Here is a 19,317-nt window from a genome sequence, read left to right on the forward strand (position 1 = left end):
TTGTACCGCAGCGCGGGGCAGTTATTAAACACAGTGAATCAGAGTGAGGACAGTTCAGTGGAGTTTAACACGGTGAATCAGGGTGAAGAGAGAGGTCAGTGCAGTTAAACACAGTGAAATCAGGGTGAAGAGAGTTCAGTGCAGTTAAACACGGTGAACTCAGGGTGAAGAGAGGTCAGTGCAGTTAAACACGGTGAATCAGGGTGAAGAGAGAGTTCAGTGCAGTTAAACACAGTGAATCAGGGTGAGGACAGTTCAGTGCAGTTAAACAGTGAATCAGGGTGAGGACAGTTCAGTGCAGTTAAACACTGTGAAATCAGGGTGAAGAGAGAGTTTAGTGCAGTTAAACATGGTGAATCAGGGTGAAGAGAGAGTTCAGTGCAGTTAAACACAGTGAAATCAGTGTGAAGAGAGAGTTCAGTGCAGTAAAACACAGTGAATCAGGGTGAGGACAGTTCAGTGCAGTTAAACACAGTGAATCAGGGTGAAGAGAGAGTTCAGTGGAGTTAAACACAGTGAAATCAGGGTGAAGAGAGTTCGGTGCAGTTAAACACTGACATCAGGGTGAAGAGAGTTCAGTGCAGTTCAACACAATGACTTCATGGTGAAGGGAGAGTTCAGTGGAGTTAAACACCTTCCTCCTCCGTTTTCCTGAGCATGGTCAGTGTATCCACTCAGCTCAACTCAGCTGTTAGAAAACTTTGATCGATGCAGATTTGTTTAAATTCTGAGTATTTTTCTTTTAATTTCAAGCATGTTTATTGCAATAAAGACTGTCAGTCTTTACAAAAGGTACAAATCCAACAATGTATTTTCTCTTGTACTTTTGAGTGCCAGGAGGGTCCTGACTCTCCTAGAACAGTTTTCAAGGAAGCTTGAAAAGGACAAGAGCAACACACACTTGCACCACACACTCCTGCTGGACACCAACAACACACAACAACACAGACCTGCACACACACTCCTGCTTGACACCCAACAACACACAGGCGTGCACAGATGTATGAGCCAGGTGTGGAAGTGGAGACAGCCCACAGCAGGGCAGTCACTGTGCAGGAGAGCTCCTCTATAGCAGGGATCATGTCACCACGTCCACCCGCCCCTCCGTACCCAGCTGCAGGCCAGTTCATGCTTTGTGTCTCTGAGCTTTCCTTGCTGCTACCCATACGGGCTCCTGGCTTGCCAATGCTGGGCAGGCAGGAAGGGTCTGCTGTGATCCAGGCTCTTGATTGTGTGTCTGTGTTGGAGAGGCGGAACAGGTTCCTGTAGCCCCACCCCCTCCAAGACCCACAGCAGGCAGACCCCAGCTCCTATTGGGTACTGCTGCCACTGCTGGCCCCGCCCCCCCCCTCTTCCTCCTCGCAGATGTCATCCATGATGAGCTGGTAGAGGTCGTACAGGCTGCCCTGGCTCAGACAGGTGGCCACCGTGGAGCCCGAGCTGGCGTGCAGGGGGCTGGGGTTCACCACCCGTGGCTTGTGATTCCTCGTCCGGCTGCGGGGGTGCACGCACTCCGTCCCGGGAACGTGGGGCTCTGAGAGACACAGAGGGAGACCCCTCAAAATAAAAGGCGCCAGGCTCGGAAATGGAGGGCCATCAGATTCCCTATTGCACAGCTGCGGAAATCCATTGCAGCAGTTCAGCACAAGACACTCTGGGTGTATTTATTCCATGTCTCTGCCTGTAGGAAAACCTGGAAGGGATCAGACTGCTGTGCAATGGGAATCCCGATGACATTCTGACAGTGCCCTTTAAGTCAAACTTGGGTTGTAAAACACTAACTTTAAAACACCATAAATGCAGGAAACTGAGTAATTGATTACAATTATAATATGAGCATACAGATATTCAGTGATACAGAGGACAGGCCCTCCCGCGGGTGCTCTCTTTACCCTGCCGGTTGTAGCAGTCCTCAGCGCAGCAGCTGTGCTGGTTCCTTTGTCTTGGGCCGTTGCTGCGCCGGGGGGGCAGGATCCGGATGGGTAAAATCGGGATGTGGCAGGTGTAGCAGGGGGAGCCTACGTCCATCCTCCCGAAACCTCTGGTGGGACAAAACGAAGTGGGCAGGGGGGAGGGGCCGTAGAGAAACACTTTCTGCCCACGACCCGACACGCCAGAATGCAGCTGCGTGTTTGTGGCACAAGGGGGGCGCTAGGAAGAGAGCCCGAGCTCAGCTGGGAGAGAAAAAGCTCGACTCAGGAGTGTTCCACTTCTCACATATACAGTAGAGTGACTAGAGGAGGAAATAAGGACATTACTCTGCTGGGACTAGCCCACACAGTAATTCGAGCTATCACTGTTGCAGAAGTGAAGTGATAAACAATGTATGTAAAAGTGCCCTACACACTGCTTTTAAGCACACGAGGTCTTTCTTTACCTGAAGGTGCGGTTACAGCGGTGGCAGTGAAACTCTGCGAGGCCCCACATTAGATTAGGGGGCACAGGGTCATACTTCATCCTGCATCCATGACAGCGAGACACCTGGGACACACAGGGGAAACGGGGGGGAATGTTATAATAATAATAATAATAATAATAATAATAATAATAATAATAGCTTACACTTATATAGCGCTTTTCTGGACACTCCACTCAAAGCGCTTTACAGGTAATGGGGACTCCCCTCCACCACCACCAATGTGCAGCCCCACCTGGATGATGCAATGGCAGCCATAGTGCGCCAGTACACTCACCACACACCAGCTCTCAGTGGGGAGGAGAGCAGAGTAATGTAGCCAATTCATAGAGGGGGATTATTAGGAGGCCATGATTGGTAAGGGCCAATGGGAAATTTGGCCAGGACACCGGGGTTACACCCCTACTCTTTTCGAGAAGCGCCCTGGGATTTTTAATGACCACAGAGTCAGGACCTCGGTTTTACGTCTCATCCGAAGGACGGCACCTGTTTACAGTATAGTGTCCCCATCACTATACTGGGGCTTTAGGACCCACATGGACCGCAGGGTGAGCGCCCCCTGCTGACACCACTAACACCTCTTCCAGCAGCAACCTTAGTTTTTCCCAGGAGGTCTAGGAAACACACCTGGGATCTGTCTGGGATCCAGGATATGTCTGGCCCTGATCTAATGATCCTACCTGCTTCCGCTGATCCTACCCTGATCTGCTGATCCTGCTTTCTTCTGCTGATCCTACTCTCTTCCGCTGATCCTGCTTTCTTCTGCTGATCCTACTCTGATCTGCTGATCCTATCCTAATCTGCTGATCCTATTTTCTTCCGCTGATCCTACCCTGATCCAGTGATCCTACCTTCTTCCGCTGTGGCACACGGCGCCACCAGTCCTTGTCGCAGGGCTGGCAGGCGAACTGGCAGGTTTCAGAAGGGAAGAAGTGGCGCTGGGCGTTATTGAACATCTGCACGTTCTTTTCGGTGAGCGGCAGGCAGCGCAGGCGATCAGCGATCTCCTGCCAGCCAGAGACACACAAGCACACCTTCCCCGTGAAGAACGATGCTCTTCCAGTGAGTGATTAATGTGTGCACTAATACTGTTACAATGAGTGATTAATGTGTGCACTAATACTGTTCCAAAGAGTGATAAATGTGTGCACTAATACTGTTCCAATGAGTGATTAATGTGTGCACTAATACTGTTCCAAAGTGATAAATTTGCGCACTAATACTGTTCCAATGATTAATGTGTGCGCTAAAACTGTTCCAATGAGTAATGTGTGCACTAATACTGTTCCAAAGAGTGATAAATGTGCACACTAATACTGTTCCAATGAGTGATTAATGTGTGCACTAATACTTTTCCAATGAGTGATTAATATGCGCACTAATACTGTTCCAATGAGTGATTAATGTGTGCACTAATACTGTTCCAAAGAGTGATTAATGTGCACACTAATACTGTTCCAATGAGTGATTAATGTGCACACTAATACTGTTCCAATGAGTGATTAATGTGCGCACTAATACTGTTCCAATGAGTGATTAATGTGCACACTAATACTGTTCCAATGAGTGATTAATGTGCACACTAATACTGTTCCAATGAGTGATTAATGTGCGCACTAATACTGTTCCAAAGAGTGATAAATGTGTGCACTAATACTGTTCCAAAGAGTGATTAATGTGTGCACTAATACTGTTCCAATGAGTGATTAATGTGCGCACTAATACTGTCCCAATGAGTGATTAATGTGCACACTAATACTGTTCCAATGAGTGATTAATGTGCACACTAATACTGTTCCAATGAGTGATTAATGTGCGCACTAATACTGTTCCAATGAGTGATTAATGTGTGCACTAATACTGTTCCAAAGAGTGATTAATGTGCGCACTAATACTGTTCCAATGAGTGATTAATGTGTGCACTAATACTGTTCCAATGAGTGATTAATGTGTGCACTAATACTGTTCCAATGAGTGATTAATATGCGCACTAATACTGTTCCAATGAGTGATTAATGTGCGCACTAATACTGTTCCAAAGAGTGATAAATGTGCGCACTAATACTGTTCCAAAGAGTGATAAATGTGTGCACTAATACTGTTCCAATGAGTGATAAATGTGTGCACTAATACTGTTCCAAAGAGTGATTAATGTGTGCACTAATACTGTTCCAATGAGTGATTAATGTGCACACTAATACTGTTCCAATGAGTGATTAATATGCGCACTAATACTGTTCCAATGAGTGATTAGTGTGTGCGCTAAAACTGTTCCAATGAGTAATGTGTGCACTAATACTGTTCCAAAGAGTGATAAATGTGCACACTAATACTGTTCCAATGAGTGATTAATGTGCACACTAATACTGTTCCAATGAGTGATTAATGTGTGTGCTTATACTGTTCCAATGACAGGTTAATGTGTGCACTGATACTCTTCCAGTAAGTGATGTGTGCATTGATACTCTTCCAATAAGTGATGTGTGCGCTAATACTGTACCAATGAGTGATTAACGTGCACTCGTATCCCAGTCCCTAAACTCTTACAAAAATAGTAAAGCCAGTCCTTACCTTAATATCACCATCGTCGACGGGAGTCCTCTTCTGGGCGATCTGCTGGAGAGAAACAGATTAACCACATGGAGGTCCATTGCCAAGGACCTGTTGCCACATCCTGCACAGCGTCACCTTTCCGGTAATGTAACACAGCTGTGCTGCAGGAACATCAGGACTAGCCCACATACTGTATATCTCCACCACATCAGACTCATCCCAGGAGCAAGGTCCTCACAGGTGGAGTATTGCGCAGGTCTTTAATATGCATTGGTTTCAGGCTGAGAGATAATGTCAATTGATACGCCTCCAGACTGCATGAAACGCCTTCCAGATTACACTAAATAAAAGCGTCATAACAGTAACTGCATCCCTGGTATGGCATTTACGAAAGTCTGCAGGATTGTTCTACACTTCAGATTGTATTCCCACTGATTTTCTCCCACATGTTCAGTCTGCTTCCAGGATGGTTGAGGACATGAATCCCTTGTGCTAGAGCTCACTTGTCATGGATCAGTGCGTCTGTTGTTTCACTGAAATCTAGACTGATAGCACTGTATCTGGTCAGTAAAATAGCAGAAAATACCATGCTCCAGCCTAGGGAGAGGTCAGAGGTCACCACGGCTTCTGCAGCATTAAGTGAGACTGGCCCCTGGACCAGAGGATGGATGGACCTGGAGGATGCTAATCTCTCGCAGGGTTCCCCTCCGGCCACGCTGGTTACTTTTCATACTAATGGGTTGACAGCAGCAAAAGGGGGTACAGTACCTCCCTCTAGGGTGCTGCTATGGGGACTCAAACCCACAGACCACCAGTTACACGTCTGCAGCTCTACCCTTGACTGCCCTTGTAAATAAAGTTCTGGGAAGCCAGATACTCGCTCCATGAAAAGAAGCTGATTCAAGCAGCCAGGGTGCACCCCTTCATGTTTTTCTGTCCCTGCTCTCCACCAACACCAGAAGTGTCCCTGCCCCTGTGTGCCACTGCATGATACTGGAACAGGACCAACAACAGCCGCTTTGTTTCTCTAAAGCGAGTAGATAAAGCCTCTTTGTTCATCTCGCGTATTGTGCAACCGCAGCGTGACCCTGCAGGGCCGCCAGCGTACCTGCGGGCCCCTGGGCGGGGCTGGGGCCGGGCCTGGGGCGAGCTCCTGGGACTGCTCTTCTGCCTGGAGCTTCTGAACAACGTTCTGAAACGGGACGGGCGCACACAGGCAGGGGGTAGAAAACAGAGGGACGTGAGAGCGGACACAGGCACGGCCCTCGGACCAGACTGACGCCGACCCACAGAGCAGGAGGTCGTCTACAGTGAAACAGTAACCCCCCCCACACACACACACACACACACACGTTTCAGCTCAGCTGAACACCAGCATTCCCCTTCTTCCTTCTCTATTTTTTCCGTGTCCTCTCTTGCCCCTTTCCTCCCTCTCTCTACCCCTGTCCTGCCCCTCCATGCTTCTACTCTCCCCCCTCCCTTCCTCCAGGCAGCCCCAGTGCACTCTGGGAAGGAGCTTTACCCTGACCACCGCGTCTCTCTTCAAGCACATCATGTCCTCTTCGTCCAGCCCTGCGCAGAAGGGAGAGACCATGATGAGCAGCCCGTCCACCCGGCTGACCGCACACAGAGGCCCTGGCCAGACCTAGGGGGCCAGCAGACCCGGCGGGCCGGGAGCACCACGCCCACGCCAGCTCCCAGGCCACAGCCCCCTGGATCCGGCTGCACCGCCAGCGGCTCCAGCGACTGACTGCCTGTGCGGACCCGCCACAATCCCTGTGACCTCATCTCTCCTGTCTGCCACCAGGGGGGACCAGTACTCTTGTTTTGAGGGAAAGGAAGGCCAGGAACTAAAAAGCCTGACTTTACAGTGTGCAATTCCACTGCAAAACCAAATCCCTGTGCCTTCCGTTTCAGGGCGGGCGATTCGCTGGCTTTCTCAACCACCCTTGCTGGCGACAGGTCACCAGCACGGCACATTCTCGGATTTTCACGCCGTCTTCCTGTGCGTCTCAGATCTTTTTGCTGCATGTGGGCCTCTCCCAGGGCGGACTCATCATGTGCACCACTTCAGGGGCCGGAGTCACCAAGCTTCGCTACAGCGGGTCACGATTGGGGGCGACCGTGTAGGGCAGGTGGAGTGGGATTCTGGTCCTGGAGGTCTTGCTGGTCACTTGGGGGGAGACGTTCACCTCATCCAGCTAAGCCAAGAAGGACCGGTGACCCTCCAAGACCAGAGCTGTGTGCCCCCTGGTGTAGGGAATGCAAGCTGCTTGTGTTGAAAAACCCAATGTGTCACAGGTCTAAACCCCCCCCCCCCCTCCGCCACCTCCTTCAGCCACACTGTCACCTAACCTCTGTCCTTCATCAGGATGATATCCATGGCGACCAGCTGGTGGTTGTTACCATAGCGACGCATCAGCACCGTGGCAACCTCGATAGAGACCTTGCCGTAGAACTGCTCTCGCAGGCGCCGGACACTCTTCTCCAGCTTGAGGTGGACAAGGAGGAACACACAGAGTCACTCCGGGGAGTCAGAGAGAGGAGCAGACAGGAGGAGACAGGAGAGAGGTGAGAGGAGGAGCGAGGAGGCAGGAGAGAGAGGCAGAGTGAGATAAGTGAGGAGCGAGGGAAAGAGAGGAGGAAGCTGGGACTGTTACTTCATGAACTCTCCTCTTCCCGCAGTGGAGTCGCTCGCTCTACAGACAGTGCGGCGGTGGCGCTCTGTCCCGGGACCCGACTGTGACTCCTGCAGAGACAGACTCCGCTCCTTCCATCCACACACTGACAAGCTTAACAAGCACCTAACGGCGGCGGTGCTCAGCCTCTGGGGACCCGAGTCACGGCAGCCCTGGTCCAGTCCAGGTTTTACCAGCTCCTGCCTGCTGGATGTCCACAGCTGCCTTACTTGGAGGGCAACGGCACACAAAGACGAGGAGTTACCAATATCAACATCCCCACATCCAATCATACCCTCAGAGCTGGTGAATCCTGAAATGGGTCAAACTGCTGTGCGCCAGGAGTCTGTGTCCGCGCGGACACCACACAGGGACGGTGCCTGTTTCTCAGACGTCCGGGACACTGACCCCCAGGCTAACACCTCCCATTTTGGCAGGGCAGGGCTTCATAAGGACACCTTTGCCAGCACACTTTGAAAACGCAAACGCAAAGGAAAAACCCGGACAACCGTGTCTCAGCTACCGGCCACCTCTCGCCTCTCTCCCCCAGTGCACTCCACACCGCTTGCAACGGCAAAAGAAAAAAAAACAAGAAAAAAATAAAAGGTGGAGGGTCATTTCCTTACCCCAACTACACTACAGCCGTCCAGGGGTGCCGGTGTTGCCAGGCGACAGACCCGGGCCCTGCCGGGCTGTCCGGCCTGCCTGTTCCCTGTGCAGCTCAGCCCGAGGGATACAGTCCTCGTAGCAGCCAGGCGCCCGGGGTATCTGACGTGCGCCCACAAGCGCGGTGACCCGAACTGGGGTCAGTGCGTGTGCGCCTCTGGAGATGGACTGAGAGGGGCGGTTTAACGATGTGACACTTCGGTATGAAGTTCGGAGAAATGTTTTTTTTCTTTGCGTGTCACCGCTTTTCAGCCTCCTCTAAAACCTAGGCGGACCGAGAGACAGGTTTGGAAATAACAGACAGTCGCACAGATCGGTAGACTGACGGTCTTACACCAGATAGAGACAGGTGGGGAGAAGTTTTTTTGTACGTTTAATAAAAAACGGGGGGCGGGAACTGTACGAGTTCAAAGTGAAGTTACACCGTGGCCTCTCAGCCGTTTTCCGCAAAAACGTGCCTAACAGACACCAATCGTATCCGGTTAGAAAGCCGACGCTGCCGGAGTCAGCCAGGCGCCGATTCCCCCCGAGCAAGCAGGAGGGGTGGCGCTGTGGCAAAACCCGAAGTTTAGTCGCAGAATAAGCCGTTGAACTGCGCTGTGGGTTTAAGTAACCGCGGGAAGCGCCGTCGAGAAGCACTGGTCCGCAAACCACGAAATAATAATAAAAAAACCACAATGCAGCAGAAGAAATCATGAACAGCAAAGCGGAAAAATAATTGTTCCAACTGCCCTACCTCCACCACCTCATCCTGAAGCCTGCGAGCCATGGCTCGGGTTGAAGCCGACTGTGTGTGGCGGACGCGCACGGCCGCACTGCAGCAGCTGCGGACTGGTGTTGCTACGATTAACAGCTGGGCCTGCGTTTGCACTCGCTCGCGTTCCTGCTCCTGCAGAAGCGGCCGCTGCCCTGCAGCCCCGAGCGTCTCCTTCACACCTACTTTCGGTTTCACACTGCTCGCTGGCGCAAGCGCGGCTACCGCCACTAGGCGGCGCCATTTCGCCAGGACCGTGCATGAACTGTCAGCCCGAACCCCATACCTCCCTCGTACGAGCGAAGTAAAGACTAAAGCAAAGACTGCTCGGGTCTAACTTTTTTTTTCTTCTGTTTACAGAGGCCATGCGACTCTGGTGCTTTCATCTCAGCAAACAGCGCAATGCTGACTCTGCACACCGACGTCTTTCTGTTTAAAGAAAGTTTTTAAAAGCCCAGTCGTGGCTGTAGGTAAAACGTGGAGTTGTATCCTACGTAAACATCTCAGGTTCATGTCTTGACCCTGGCATTTGTACTGTGACATTTATTTATAACTGATTTTTTTATAAAATATCGGATCCCTGAGTTCTAATTTAATTACAAAAGTACGTTCAATATTTGAACTTTTACTTGTAGTCATTCTAAACTATGGACCGCAGAATTTTTATTTTAACAAAACGAGCTCCCGATTAATGAAATAATGAAAGCAAACCTACACAAAGCCGTAAAAAAAGAGAGAAGTCGCAACCGATTAAACTACAATCCCCAGAAAGCACCTCGCCGAGCGACCCACGGCGTTTCCTCCGCCCTCGCTCGGAGCCCCCCTCTCCACCCTCCGCCCTCCGGCCAGCCTTGATGTGTTCATACAGTAGCCAGGACCAGTCTGGTGATGCGCTGTCGATGTGGGTACAGACGTGTAAACTTCTGTAGAGCAAAACGGGGAAAGTTTTTGCATAAACGATCAGCGATGGACGGTTTCTGGTGAGCGTGCAGAACGCAGGTTGGAAGTAAAGACTTTGCTGTTCTGGCAAAATTCTTCTTTTACGCGAACTGGCTGTGGCGAGCTCAGTTACAACGGCGCTTACAGTGCAGCAGCATCTCTTTTTTTTGAGTGGGGGTGGGTGAAATTGTGTTTAAGCCCCTGCAGTTTTAGATCTCTGTAAACGGAGGTGTAATTTGTTAAAACCGAGGTAATTTACCTGAATTATGGGTACTGTGCGTGTGTATTACAGTAAATGCGTACCACCGTTTAGTTTAGCAGTCCCGGAGTTTATTCCCTGTTGAAACAATCTGTAATACCGCAATACAAAAATACAGCGTTACCTAGATTAACTCTTGTTATTTTACGCCAGGACTCCAGGTTGTAACGAGGCATCTTGTACAGCTAACAGAATGATCTGTATTTTAAATGATCTGCCAGTGTGATAGACGCTGTAAGGGCAGTACTGTTATTCACTGTTATTTTCGTTTACGCCTATTAGCGGCTTCTAATTTGCTTCAGCAATCAATATGGACGCCAGCTTTACTGCTACTTAACGTCTTTATTGGGATGAGGGAAAAAGGACTGCTTCCAGAGGGATGTGAGAGTTTTTGAAATACGATGTTGAAATAAAGATTTAATAACGCGTTTCACGATCCTGCGTCAAGGAGGAAACTCAATAATATCGAATACTTTGTGATTATGCTGCAACAAGTCCAGAATGTCTTCAGTGTTTTCCCAATCGCAGATAAAGACACGCTGGTGTGCCTGAGTCGTGTGCAAGTTGGTGAAAAGAAGATGCTCATTGTATTTTGCCCTCTTTCCCACCCAAACTGTACCTTAAGCCACACACAGACACACACACACCTGACCAAGCAGCGTCTGCAGTTCCCTGCAGCTGAACTGTTAAGTGACGACTTTGCGGGTGTCTTCCAGGTAGGGGCAGTCGAACCCCGGCTGAGGAGATCGGCGCTCCGGGTGGTGAGCGATTTCAGGTAATTTCGTTTCCCCCGCCGCGCCAAGCGTGCCTCCTCCCCGGAGCGGCAGCGATCCCTCTGAAGCGCGGGGGGCGCCAGCTCGGCCTTCCCCGCTCCCTCACACTCTCCTGGGTGCCCTGCTGACGCAGCTGACCCCCTGACTCACGTCACTGGGCCAGAGGTCTCCAGGTCGGCTGAGAAGCAGGATCCCAGCCCCTGACGTCCAGGGATTGCCCCCGCTTTCCAATGGCTCAAGGTGCCACAAGCCGGCAGCCCGGAGGAGGGGGGGGCCAACCTGTATATTTTCAAATGCGATAGAAATCGGAATCAGTGCTCTGTGACAAGATGTCGCTCCAGGACTGATTGACTGATTGGGCATTAAGTCACTGGGCTGGGGCTGTACAGTGTCCCTCCCCACTCTGTGTGTGCCTCTGCAGCAACACGAGAGCACAGACACTGCTTCGCAGAGGGTACCTGTACTGCACACACGTCGGTGAAACCGTGTTATGAAGCTGAAACGCAGGTCTTGGGTAGTTCTGCAATAGCGACACCCCAGAAACCCATGACAGTGAATTCCTGACACGCGTGCTGCGTGTGCAAAGCCATTTCTGCATCTTCTTACTGCAGCAGCTCCTGCACACAGCGCCCCTGAGCTGCCACTGGTAGGAGGCTGAGAATTCATGGGGCCGATGGGCACCTCCAGGAAGGGGAGAAGGGGGGGTGACTAATGAATGTGAGGCCACTGCAGACAAAGCGCTTCCTTTTCACGGAAGGAATTAAGAGTTGTGTTGCCGGGCCTCAGGGCGGGAGACGAGCCGGTAAGGCCAGCCTTCCCTGAAAGGGTTAAAGACCTTCTGGGTAACCATAGGGATCTCCGTCGCGCCATGCTGCGACGGGACAAAGAGGATTAAAGGCTTAGTGCCAGATCAGGCTGCTCCACTGGTCCGTGTGTGTGTGTGCGCATGTGACAGGGAGGAAACTCAATAGAGCCCTGTGTTTCCCTGGACAGTTCGATTCCCCGTGACCCGGTCACAGGGGGCACGCTGTCCGTCCCGGGCTCTCCAGGAAGAGACTCCTGCTTTTCTGGAGGATGAGGAGGGGCGCTGATAGCCGGTAGCTTCCTTTCCCGGACCAGACCCTGCAGAGGAAGCAGGAACAGGGGTTGCAGTCCCAGTGAGTATGTGACGGTGACAGGCACTGCACACACTGCACGCGTTTTGGACTTTAGCTTGTTAGTTTTCATCAGTGTGATCTGCATACCAAAGGTTTTTTGTACCAGCCTTTATTTTTAGCATTATCCTTGATTGCATTATAAATGTCTCCCTACAGCTGGAGGTACAGTACTCCTGCATAGGCAGTATTTATTAGCTATTGTTGTTGAGTTGCTGGAGATAAATGTGCAGTGATCAAGTGAGTCTAGAAGTAAGAACTGTACCGAGATCATGTGTGCTGTGCTAAAAAAGTCATACCTTTCTTACGGGGCCTGGCCTACTTAACATTGATAAGCACGTGGTTTCCATTTATATCATGACAAAAAAAAAGGGCATGTGTTTTTACCTGTTGTAGCATAGGCATCCAGCAGGGCGGCGCCATGGCATGCAAGACCGTGCTGGTAACAGGCTGCTCCTCGGGGATTGGGCTAGCTGTGGCCGTACGTCTGGCCAAGGATGAGCTGAAGAGGTTCAAAGGTCAGAGGCACCTCAAGTATCATCATCATTATTGTCTGACGGTATAGAAGCTGTATTCCTACACATGGAATAACACACAGTAAAAAAAAAGCTATGGGGGTAAAAGTTGTGTAAGGGAGGCCTTTGCTGATGCATAGTCCCCCGTCTGGCAGTGGTGGCCACCATGAGGGATCTGGACCGCAGAGGCCCGCTGGAGCAGGCGGCAGGGAGCGCCCTGAACCGGACCCTGGAGATCAAGGAGCTGGACGCCTGCAGCGAGGACTCCATCAGGAGCTGTGTGGACAGCATCCCCTCCCGCCAGGTGGACATCCTGGGTGAGACAGACTTACAGGCGCACAGCCTTACGTGGGCCTTGTGCCAGGCAGAAGTTGTTGAGCTCAAAAGCAAGAAATATGCCATCTGCTTTGTCTTAATGTAATTCTTCAGGATCCACAGCTGCAGCAGTGTGCTGGCCTGGAGCAGGGCTCTGGGAACCCCGTCCCCTGCAGCTGTAAACGCTAGCCCCTAACTGGTTTAAACTCTTGTCAGGAATGACGGTTTTCCTACAGTACGTTTCATTCCAGAAGCACAGAGGTGCGTCTCTCACATAAAAAAGCCGAGAAAAAAGTCAGAAGTGACTGGCACACTGTGATGAGTTTGTAGAACCACTTCTTGCCCCGCGGGCCTGCAGAGTGGTGTTGAAACAGGATATACGATCATTTCCTCCTACTGTGCGTGTGCGTGCCGCCCTGGCATCTTGGCGTCTCTCCTCAGTGAACAACGCGGGCGTGGGCATGATCGGCCCGCTGGAGTGCCAGAGCATCGGCGCCATGCAGCGGCTGTTCGACACCAACTTCTTCGGGCTGGCGCGCCTGGTGAGGGAGGTGCTGCCGGACATGAAGAGGCGTCAGGACGGGCACATCGTGGTGATGAGCAGCGTCATGGGCATCCAGGGTGGGCAGCTGGGGGTGGAAAGGGGGGGGCGGGTCCATGCTTCTTTCATATAATTGGTAGGAAATTGACATTTACCTTCTCATGGGTGAAAATATTAGGAATTCGCCCCCTAGTGGACTCGTGGGGAAACACTCAGTGGCCTGCGCCCATTATTTCCACAACAGGGAAGTTGGTCCTTGGGCTAACCTTGATGAGCTTGTAGAGCTTGATGCTGGAGAACCCAGGCAGGCATGACCTGTAGCTTGACTATGGCTGTAACCAGTGTAGCCGGTCTGCTGCCTTGGTGCTTTTCCCACCAGGCTATGCATTGTATGACTGGCATGTGGGCCCATTTGCATACTGTGATGAAATGGATGTGCTTGCCTTGAAACCTGGGGAAACACTAGGGCCATACACAGACGATAAAAGGCCTTTGAGAATGAGAGTATTCAGAGCACAAAAGGGGAAGATCCATTTTCATGTGACTGGTATTCCTTCAGAAGAGGCCTTTTCGGAAGATTCAACATCAGCTGTCTGGGAACTGCCCTGTGACTTCCTGCAGCCCTCCAGGGGCACAGCTAATTTTCTCTCCTCGTCTCTCTTTCTTATCCTCTCATCCGAACCCATCTTCCCCCGGGGGCCCCAGGTCTTCTCTTCAACGACGTTTACTCCGCCTCCAAGTTCGCGGTGGAGGGTTTCTGCGAGAGTCTGGCGGTGCAGGCCCTCAAATTCAACATTAGGTGAGTGCGGGGCCTCTGCTCTCCAACCCCAGAGCTTTCCTGGATTCCAGAGCATTCCACAGATCGCCCACACGGGAATCTAGTTAAGGTTTGCTGGCGTCTGGTCGAGAAGGATAAGGCTCCTCAGCCCGGGGTGGTGGTACCGCCTGTGCTTGGAGTTGGCGTGAGCGAATGGTCCTCCCTCTTCCCCCCCTCTCCCCTTCCCAGGATGAGCCTGATCGAGCCCGGGCCGGTCATCACGGAGTTCGAGAAGAAGGTCTACGAGGAAGCGGACGGCATGGACCTGGCGGGCACCGACGAGGAGACGGCCAGGATATTCCGGCAGGTCTACCTCCCGTACTCGCGGAAGATCTTCGCCGCGCTGGGGCAGACCCCCGAGGAGATCGCAGAGGTAGCGCAGTCGGCTGAGGAGCTGCCCCTAGGTCTCATACAGAGGGAAATACCTTCAGCGCGGCGGGTTTGCACACATGGGCCCACTCTGAAGGCTGGGCAAGTCCTGCCCCATCGTGCCGCAGTCTGAGAGTGGTGCTTGTCCATCTAGGGGCTTTTAACTGACCGCTTGATTGGCTTCTGGGAATAAAAATATTCCTCGTGCGGGTCACTGGCCTGCCCAGTGCGGTTCCAGTCTCCTTGGCCTATAACCCCCGCTTTTGCTTTCCGGTTTTTTTCCCATCGCAGCAAACATTCCAGGTGATCACGGCCGACAGCCCCCCCTTCCGGCTGCAGACCAACCGCCTCTACACCCCCCTGACGACGCTGAAGCACGCCGACCCCAGCGGGCGCCTGCCCCTGGACGCCTTCTTCAAGATGGTCTTCAAGCACGACCGCGTCTTCAGCGCCAGCCTGGGCTTCCTCCGGCTCCTGCGCGGGCGTGGCGCCAAGAAAGCCTGTTGAGACAGCGGGATGGGTGGGGGGGGGGATGTTGGGGCGCGGGCATGTCGCCTCACTCTCATCACTCGGGCACGCCCCCTCCCGCCTCCTTCACCACGGGCCCGGATCTGTCCCGCAGCGTCCAGCCGGAATCGCAGGGATAATCGGAGCGAGCCCTGTGTCGGCTGGGCCGGGGCCGGGCCCCCACCACGGCTCCTTCCCTCTGGTCTTCAAAGGCCGCAGTCCTGCTGGGCTGTTCCTAAAGCGCCGCCTCCCGCGCCCTCGCCAGCCTCGATGTTTCGGTGGTTCAATCACGTCGAACAAGAGAAGCGTTAGCGAGAGGAACAGGCCTCTCAGCACGCCTGTCCAGTTTGCTACGCGGTTCTGCGATGGCACCGCGGCCCCGGTCACCCCCGCCTCCAGAGCTGATCCGTGCCATTGGAGGAACACCGGATTCTAACAGGTGTCCAGAAAAGCGTGCCGCGCACCTAAAAGAGGGAGTTCCTTCAGTCTGTCACTGGAACCCATCTGGCCAAACCGCAGGGCCCAGCCTTCACCACCGAGCACCCGTCTCCGCAACTAGGAGCTCGTCGCGGGACGGTTGAGCCGAGGGTGGCGTAGTGAGCGGGCCCCTGATGAAACCGCCCCTCTGCTGTCCCTGGTCCGGTTTGCTGCCAGGATCCTGTTTACTAGATCAGGACGTATCAAGAACAGCAGGGGAAAAAAACAAAACAAAGCTTTTTCCTGCGGGACGTGAAGGTTGAAAAGCTGCTGCCCTGGCCTCAAGCTGCCGTGGTCTGGTCCGGTCCGGTGGACGTCTAGGAATGGGTTCTGGTCCGGTCCGCTCCTTGTGCCGATTCCATCAGTCTGCGTCTGCCGCCGGCTTGTCAGGTCGCCTGGAAGCAGCGATGGTCTGGGACACGTGGCCCCGTGGGAACTGGAGCCCTTCAGGACAGGAAGTTCTGTGGATTTTTCCCAAGATTTTCCACAGAGGCTGGACTACCGAAAACAGAGCTAGAGTTTTCTTACAGGCTTGCCCAAGTACAAAGTTAGGTCAATCAATAAATTAAAACGTCAGTAGTGTGTGATGACTGACCACAGGTTTACATGTTAGAGGTTTAAGTTTATTTTCAGTGGGCCTGGCCATTAAACTGCAGACATTAGACGTTTTAAAATAATTGTGCTTTCTTGACATTGCACAGGATTCTAGGTACTCTTTTGCAGTATAATCCATGACTCCTTGTTAGAACTGTGTTGTATTTTAATACCTCAGGAGTGAAAGTACTATCAGCCTCATTTCAAGGAATGTTTGTAACAATGTGGTGGATTAAAAGAAAGCTGAAACTACAGCACCTTGTATTTGTAATCACCCTCACAACCAATGTTTTTGGACAGTGCCCTCACACCTATTTGGCTTTTTTTAAAATAAAAAATAAAAAGTTTTTAATTAAAAATGAATAAGGTTCCTGCCATCATTAAACATTAAACTAGTTTTAAAAAGCATTTTGCAAAAGTGTTTGTATAGCTTAGTATTTAAAAAATATATTTTTCATTGCAGTGATTAAAAAGGCAAAAAATCCAAAATCTGCCCTGTGTCAGTGTCCTGGACTCCACAGGGACTAGAAGAGTCCAGAGCCCTGTGACTGGGCTTTGTCAGTGTCCTGGACTCCACAGGGACTAGAAGAGTCCAGAGCCCTGTGACTGTGCTGTGTCAGTGTCCTGGACTCCACAGGGACTAGAAGAGTCCAGAGCCCTGTGACTGGGCTGTGTCAGTGTACTGTAGAATTGTAGGACTGCTCATTATTTTTTTAAATTAGATTTATTTCCACATGTGCACATTAGTTATACACAGCACATCTGAGTAGCTTTATACATCAAGAAAAATATCACAAAAAGTGATCCAAGTTGTAATACTTTAAAGGAATCATACAAAGTACTTTTCTTATACAGGAAGTAGCACTTGGACACCAGTGCTTTGGATGCTGCATAGACCTTCCAACCAGCAATAAAAAAAACAGGATTCTTAAAATCAACAGCACTCAAGAAAGAAAAAACCATTGCACACTGTAAAATGTCCCATCACACATACTATGTGCAGACACACTGAGAAGCATGCTCCCAGACGTACTCTCCGTCCAACTCCGAGACAATTAAAGCTATCGAACCACGAACACTGCAACACCTGCCGCCCCCTGAACCGTGTGCATGAGCCTGAAACTGGGTGTCACACCACCCACTTCTGAAAATGGGCTCTTTACATTATTACCCTGGCAATTCATTCACTTTGTCTAAAGAGAAACTAGGGCCACAGAGCAGATCAACAACTCATCGCCTGGTTCACAAATACTAAGGAGGTACAGGAGTGACAGACCAGCTCTGGTCTTCGAGGGCCGCGGCCCGCAGGCTTTGCTCGAAAACAAGGAAAGCCTTCAGGTCTTGCAAACACTTTTGAAAAATTAAGCAAATACTGAGCTCAGTTAGGTAATGAAGGACATGGGTGGAAAGAAAACAATGAAGCCTTTTAGCCCTCCAGGTCTGAAGTCATGCAGTTCCTGAGGTCCAACTCATTTAACAGGCTCAGAGGGGTCCAGCTCCGGGCCTGGAATGCTGGTCTTGCTGTAGGTTTTCATTTCAGATGGGCTTAACTGGACCAACTTCCCGGGCAACTTCTTCCCAGCTTAACAGTACCTGGCTCCTTACAGAGACATGGAAAACCTGCAGACACACCTGCCCTGCAGGACTAGAGCCGGATCGTCCTGATCCTGATCCACCTCCACACAGAACCACAGTGGTTCTGTGGTGGTTTACATTTCCACGGGCCAAATGAGCTCCAAGCAATCCCACCAGGCTCTAAAAGCATCGGCTTGGATCCAGCTAAGATTCTGAGTACTTCACAGCTCGGTGAATGAAACCCAGAAATTCTAGTCTCCTGAGGACAAGGTTGAAGATCATAGCTGAACGGCCAGAATACAAGCGGCTCGCTGTAGCGTAACAAGCTTTTTTACCTATTTAGGGAATTCCTTGCCTGCAGTCTACCAGTATTGGGTTCTCTCCGAGATGCGCCTCCTGGTCACCAGCTGTCACAGAGTCCATTGCCGACACGGGACTGTTTGTTTCCGCCCACTACAGAGGGGCGACTGAGGCAGGGACGGCAGCAGTGACGTCGGGCGGAGACACGGCCCTGCAGTGGGCGTCGCTGTCTGCGAGCCGCAGTTGTGGACTCTGAATCACGGCACAGTGGCGGCAGCTGGCCGAGCCCATCTGGTTCAGTAAGTACTGCGTGCAGCAGGAGAGTCCCAGCGCCTTGGTCCAGTGAGGACAGCGGGACTGTTTTGTGCGGGAGGGTGGGACAGGGTTTGGGAGGCTGCAGGAGAAGAACTGAAACAACCATCTCATGGGCTATAGCACAGTCCGAACGCAAACACACACACAAGTGGGCCGGCCGTCCTGCTCAAAACAACGCCTTTCTGGCCTTGGAAACATTTACACCCCATCTTTTGCTGTAAGAGCTTAATTTCATTTTACAAAAGCAGGGCAAAAGTACAGAATTTGTACACGTTGGCTTCTTGATTTTTGTTTCTTCAAGCACAGTCTTCCTGGCTGTCCTGCAGGATTAGCACAGTAAATGATACATTTATCTTCAGATCTATTTATAATATATGTACACCATTTTTACACGAATGCATAGCTTTGCAAGTGCAGAGCTGGTGGTGCCTTTTCGCAACTCAGCTCATCTCTGATTTCAAGGGCCTTTTACTGGCATAGAACAGTGATTCTCTCATCCTGGTCCTGCAGTGCTCATATACATCTTCCTGGCCGAGCCCCTCATCCCCAGTGCCAAATTATCTTCATTTTCTGTGAGAGTTGTTTTTTTAATTTGCTGTCAGCACTGAAGAAGCTGCATGAGACTTGTAGTTGGTATGAACCCCGTGCTAAGGCATTGAGGATTTAATCCAAAGAAAAAGCCCTGACTCACCGCGGGCGTGTCTGGTACAGGGTCATCCCCCTCCTGTGTTTGTTCCTCTTCAACTGATTGCCTACTACGAAATGTTCATCCAGAGATAAGCCAGCGCATTCTTAATTAG

The 19,317-nt window shown here is 51.3% G+C and overlaps 2 protein-coding genes across 13 annotated transcripts; one reads left to right on the plus strand and one right to left on the minus strand.

Moving 5' to 3' along the window:
• Positions 1–715: 715 nt before the first annotated feature.
• shfl (shiftless antiviral inhibitor of ribosomal frameshifting) lies at positions 716–9,276 on the minus strand. Of its 2 annotated transcripts, none has more exons than XM_088603386.1 (9): positions 9,050–9,276; positions 7,325–7,460; positions 6,492–6,541; positions 6,078–6,161; positions 4,988–5,032; positions 3,268–3,423; positions 2,378–2,481; positions 1,893–2,041; positions 716–1,534 (listed from the first exon to the last, which is right to left on the minus strand). In XM_088603386.1, the coding sequence occupies exons 1-9, from the start codon at positions 9,080–9,082 to the stop codon at positions 1,311–1,313; spliced, it is 981 nt and encodes a 326-aa protein (XP_088459512.1). In that variant the 5' UTR covers positions 9,083–9,276; the 3' UTR covers positions 716–1,310. The 2 variants fall into 2 exon arrangements, with proteins under 2 accessions (XP_088459512.1, XP_088459514.1); XM_088603388.1 differs by having other exon boundaries at positions 4,988–5,029; positions 9,050–9,275.
• On the plus strand, positions 7,456–16,581 carry LOC148650028 (retinol dehydrogenase 8). Of its 11 annotated transcripts, none has more exons than XM_088603394.1 (9): positions 7,456–8,662; positions 10,982–11,040; positions 12,032–12,195; positions 12,589–12,710; positions 12,863–13,024; positions 13,464–13,643; positions 14,269–14,362; positions 14,570–14,753; positions 15,041–16,581. In XM_088603394.1, the coding sequence occupies exons 4-9, from the start codon at positions 12,614–12,616 to the stop codon at positions 15,254–15,256; spliced, it is 933 nt and encodes a 310-aa protein (XP_088459520.1). In that variant the 5' UTR covers positions 7,456–8,662; positions 10,982–11,040; positions 12,032–12,195; positions 12,589–12,613; the 3' UTR covers positions 15,257–16,581. The 11 variants fall into 11 exon arrangements, with proteins under 11 accessions (XP_088459520.1, XP_088459526.1, XP_088459525.1 ...); XM_088603393.1 differs by lacking the exon at positions 7,456–8,662 and adding an exon at positions 9,853–9,968; XM_088603395.1 differs by lacking the exon at positions 7,456–8,662 and adding an exon at positions 9,863–10,047 and having other exon boundaries at positions 12,594–12,710.
• Positions 16,582–19,317: the final 2,736 nt, after the last annotated feature.

The sequence above is a fragment of the Lepisosteus platostomus genome, chromosome 13 (genome assembly GCF_059453375.1).
Source record: "Lepisosteus platostomus isolate fLepPlt1 chromosome 13, fLepPlt1.hap1, whole genome shotgun sequence".
NCBI classification, from domain to species: domain Eukaryota; kingdom Metazoa; phylum Chordata; class Actinopteri; order Semionotiformes; family Lepisosteidae; genus Lepisosteus; species Lepisosteus platostomus.

What these genes read in the sequence shown, in the direction of transcription:
- shfl (XM_088603386.1), bottom strand. Translation starts at nt 9,082, where the DNA reads ATGGCTCGCAGGCTTCAGGATGAGGTGGTGGAG. An exon ending in CATCCTGATGAAGGACAGAG is followed by an intron (nt 6,542 to 7,324) that starts GTTAGGTGACAG and finishes CCTTCTGCGCAG; the next exon opens with GGCTGGACGAAGAGGACATG. An exon ending in CGCTGTAACCGCACCTTCAG is followed by an intron (nt 2,042 to 2,377) that starts GTAAAGAAAGAC and finishes TTGTCCCACCAG; the next exon opens with AGGTTTCGGGAGGATGGACG.
- LOC148650028 (XM_088603394.1), top strand. Translation starts at nt 12,614, where the DNA reads ATGGCATGCAAGACCGTGCTGGTAACAGGCTGCTCCTCGGGGATTGGG. An exon ending in CCGCCAGGTGGACATCCTGG is followed by an intron (nt 13,025 to 13,463) that starts GTGAGACAGACT and finishes GTCTCTCCTCAG; the next exon opens with TGAACAACGCGGGCGTGGGC. An exon ending in GCCCTCAAATTCAACATTAG is followed by an intron (nt 14,363 to 14,569) that starts GTGAGTGCGGGG and finishes TCCCCTTCCCAG; the next exon opens with GATGAGCCTGATCGAGCCCG.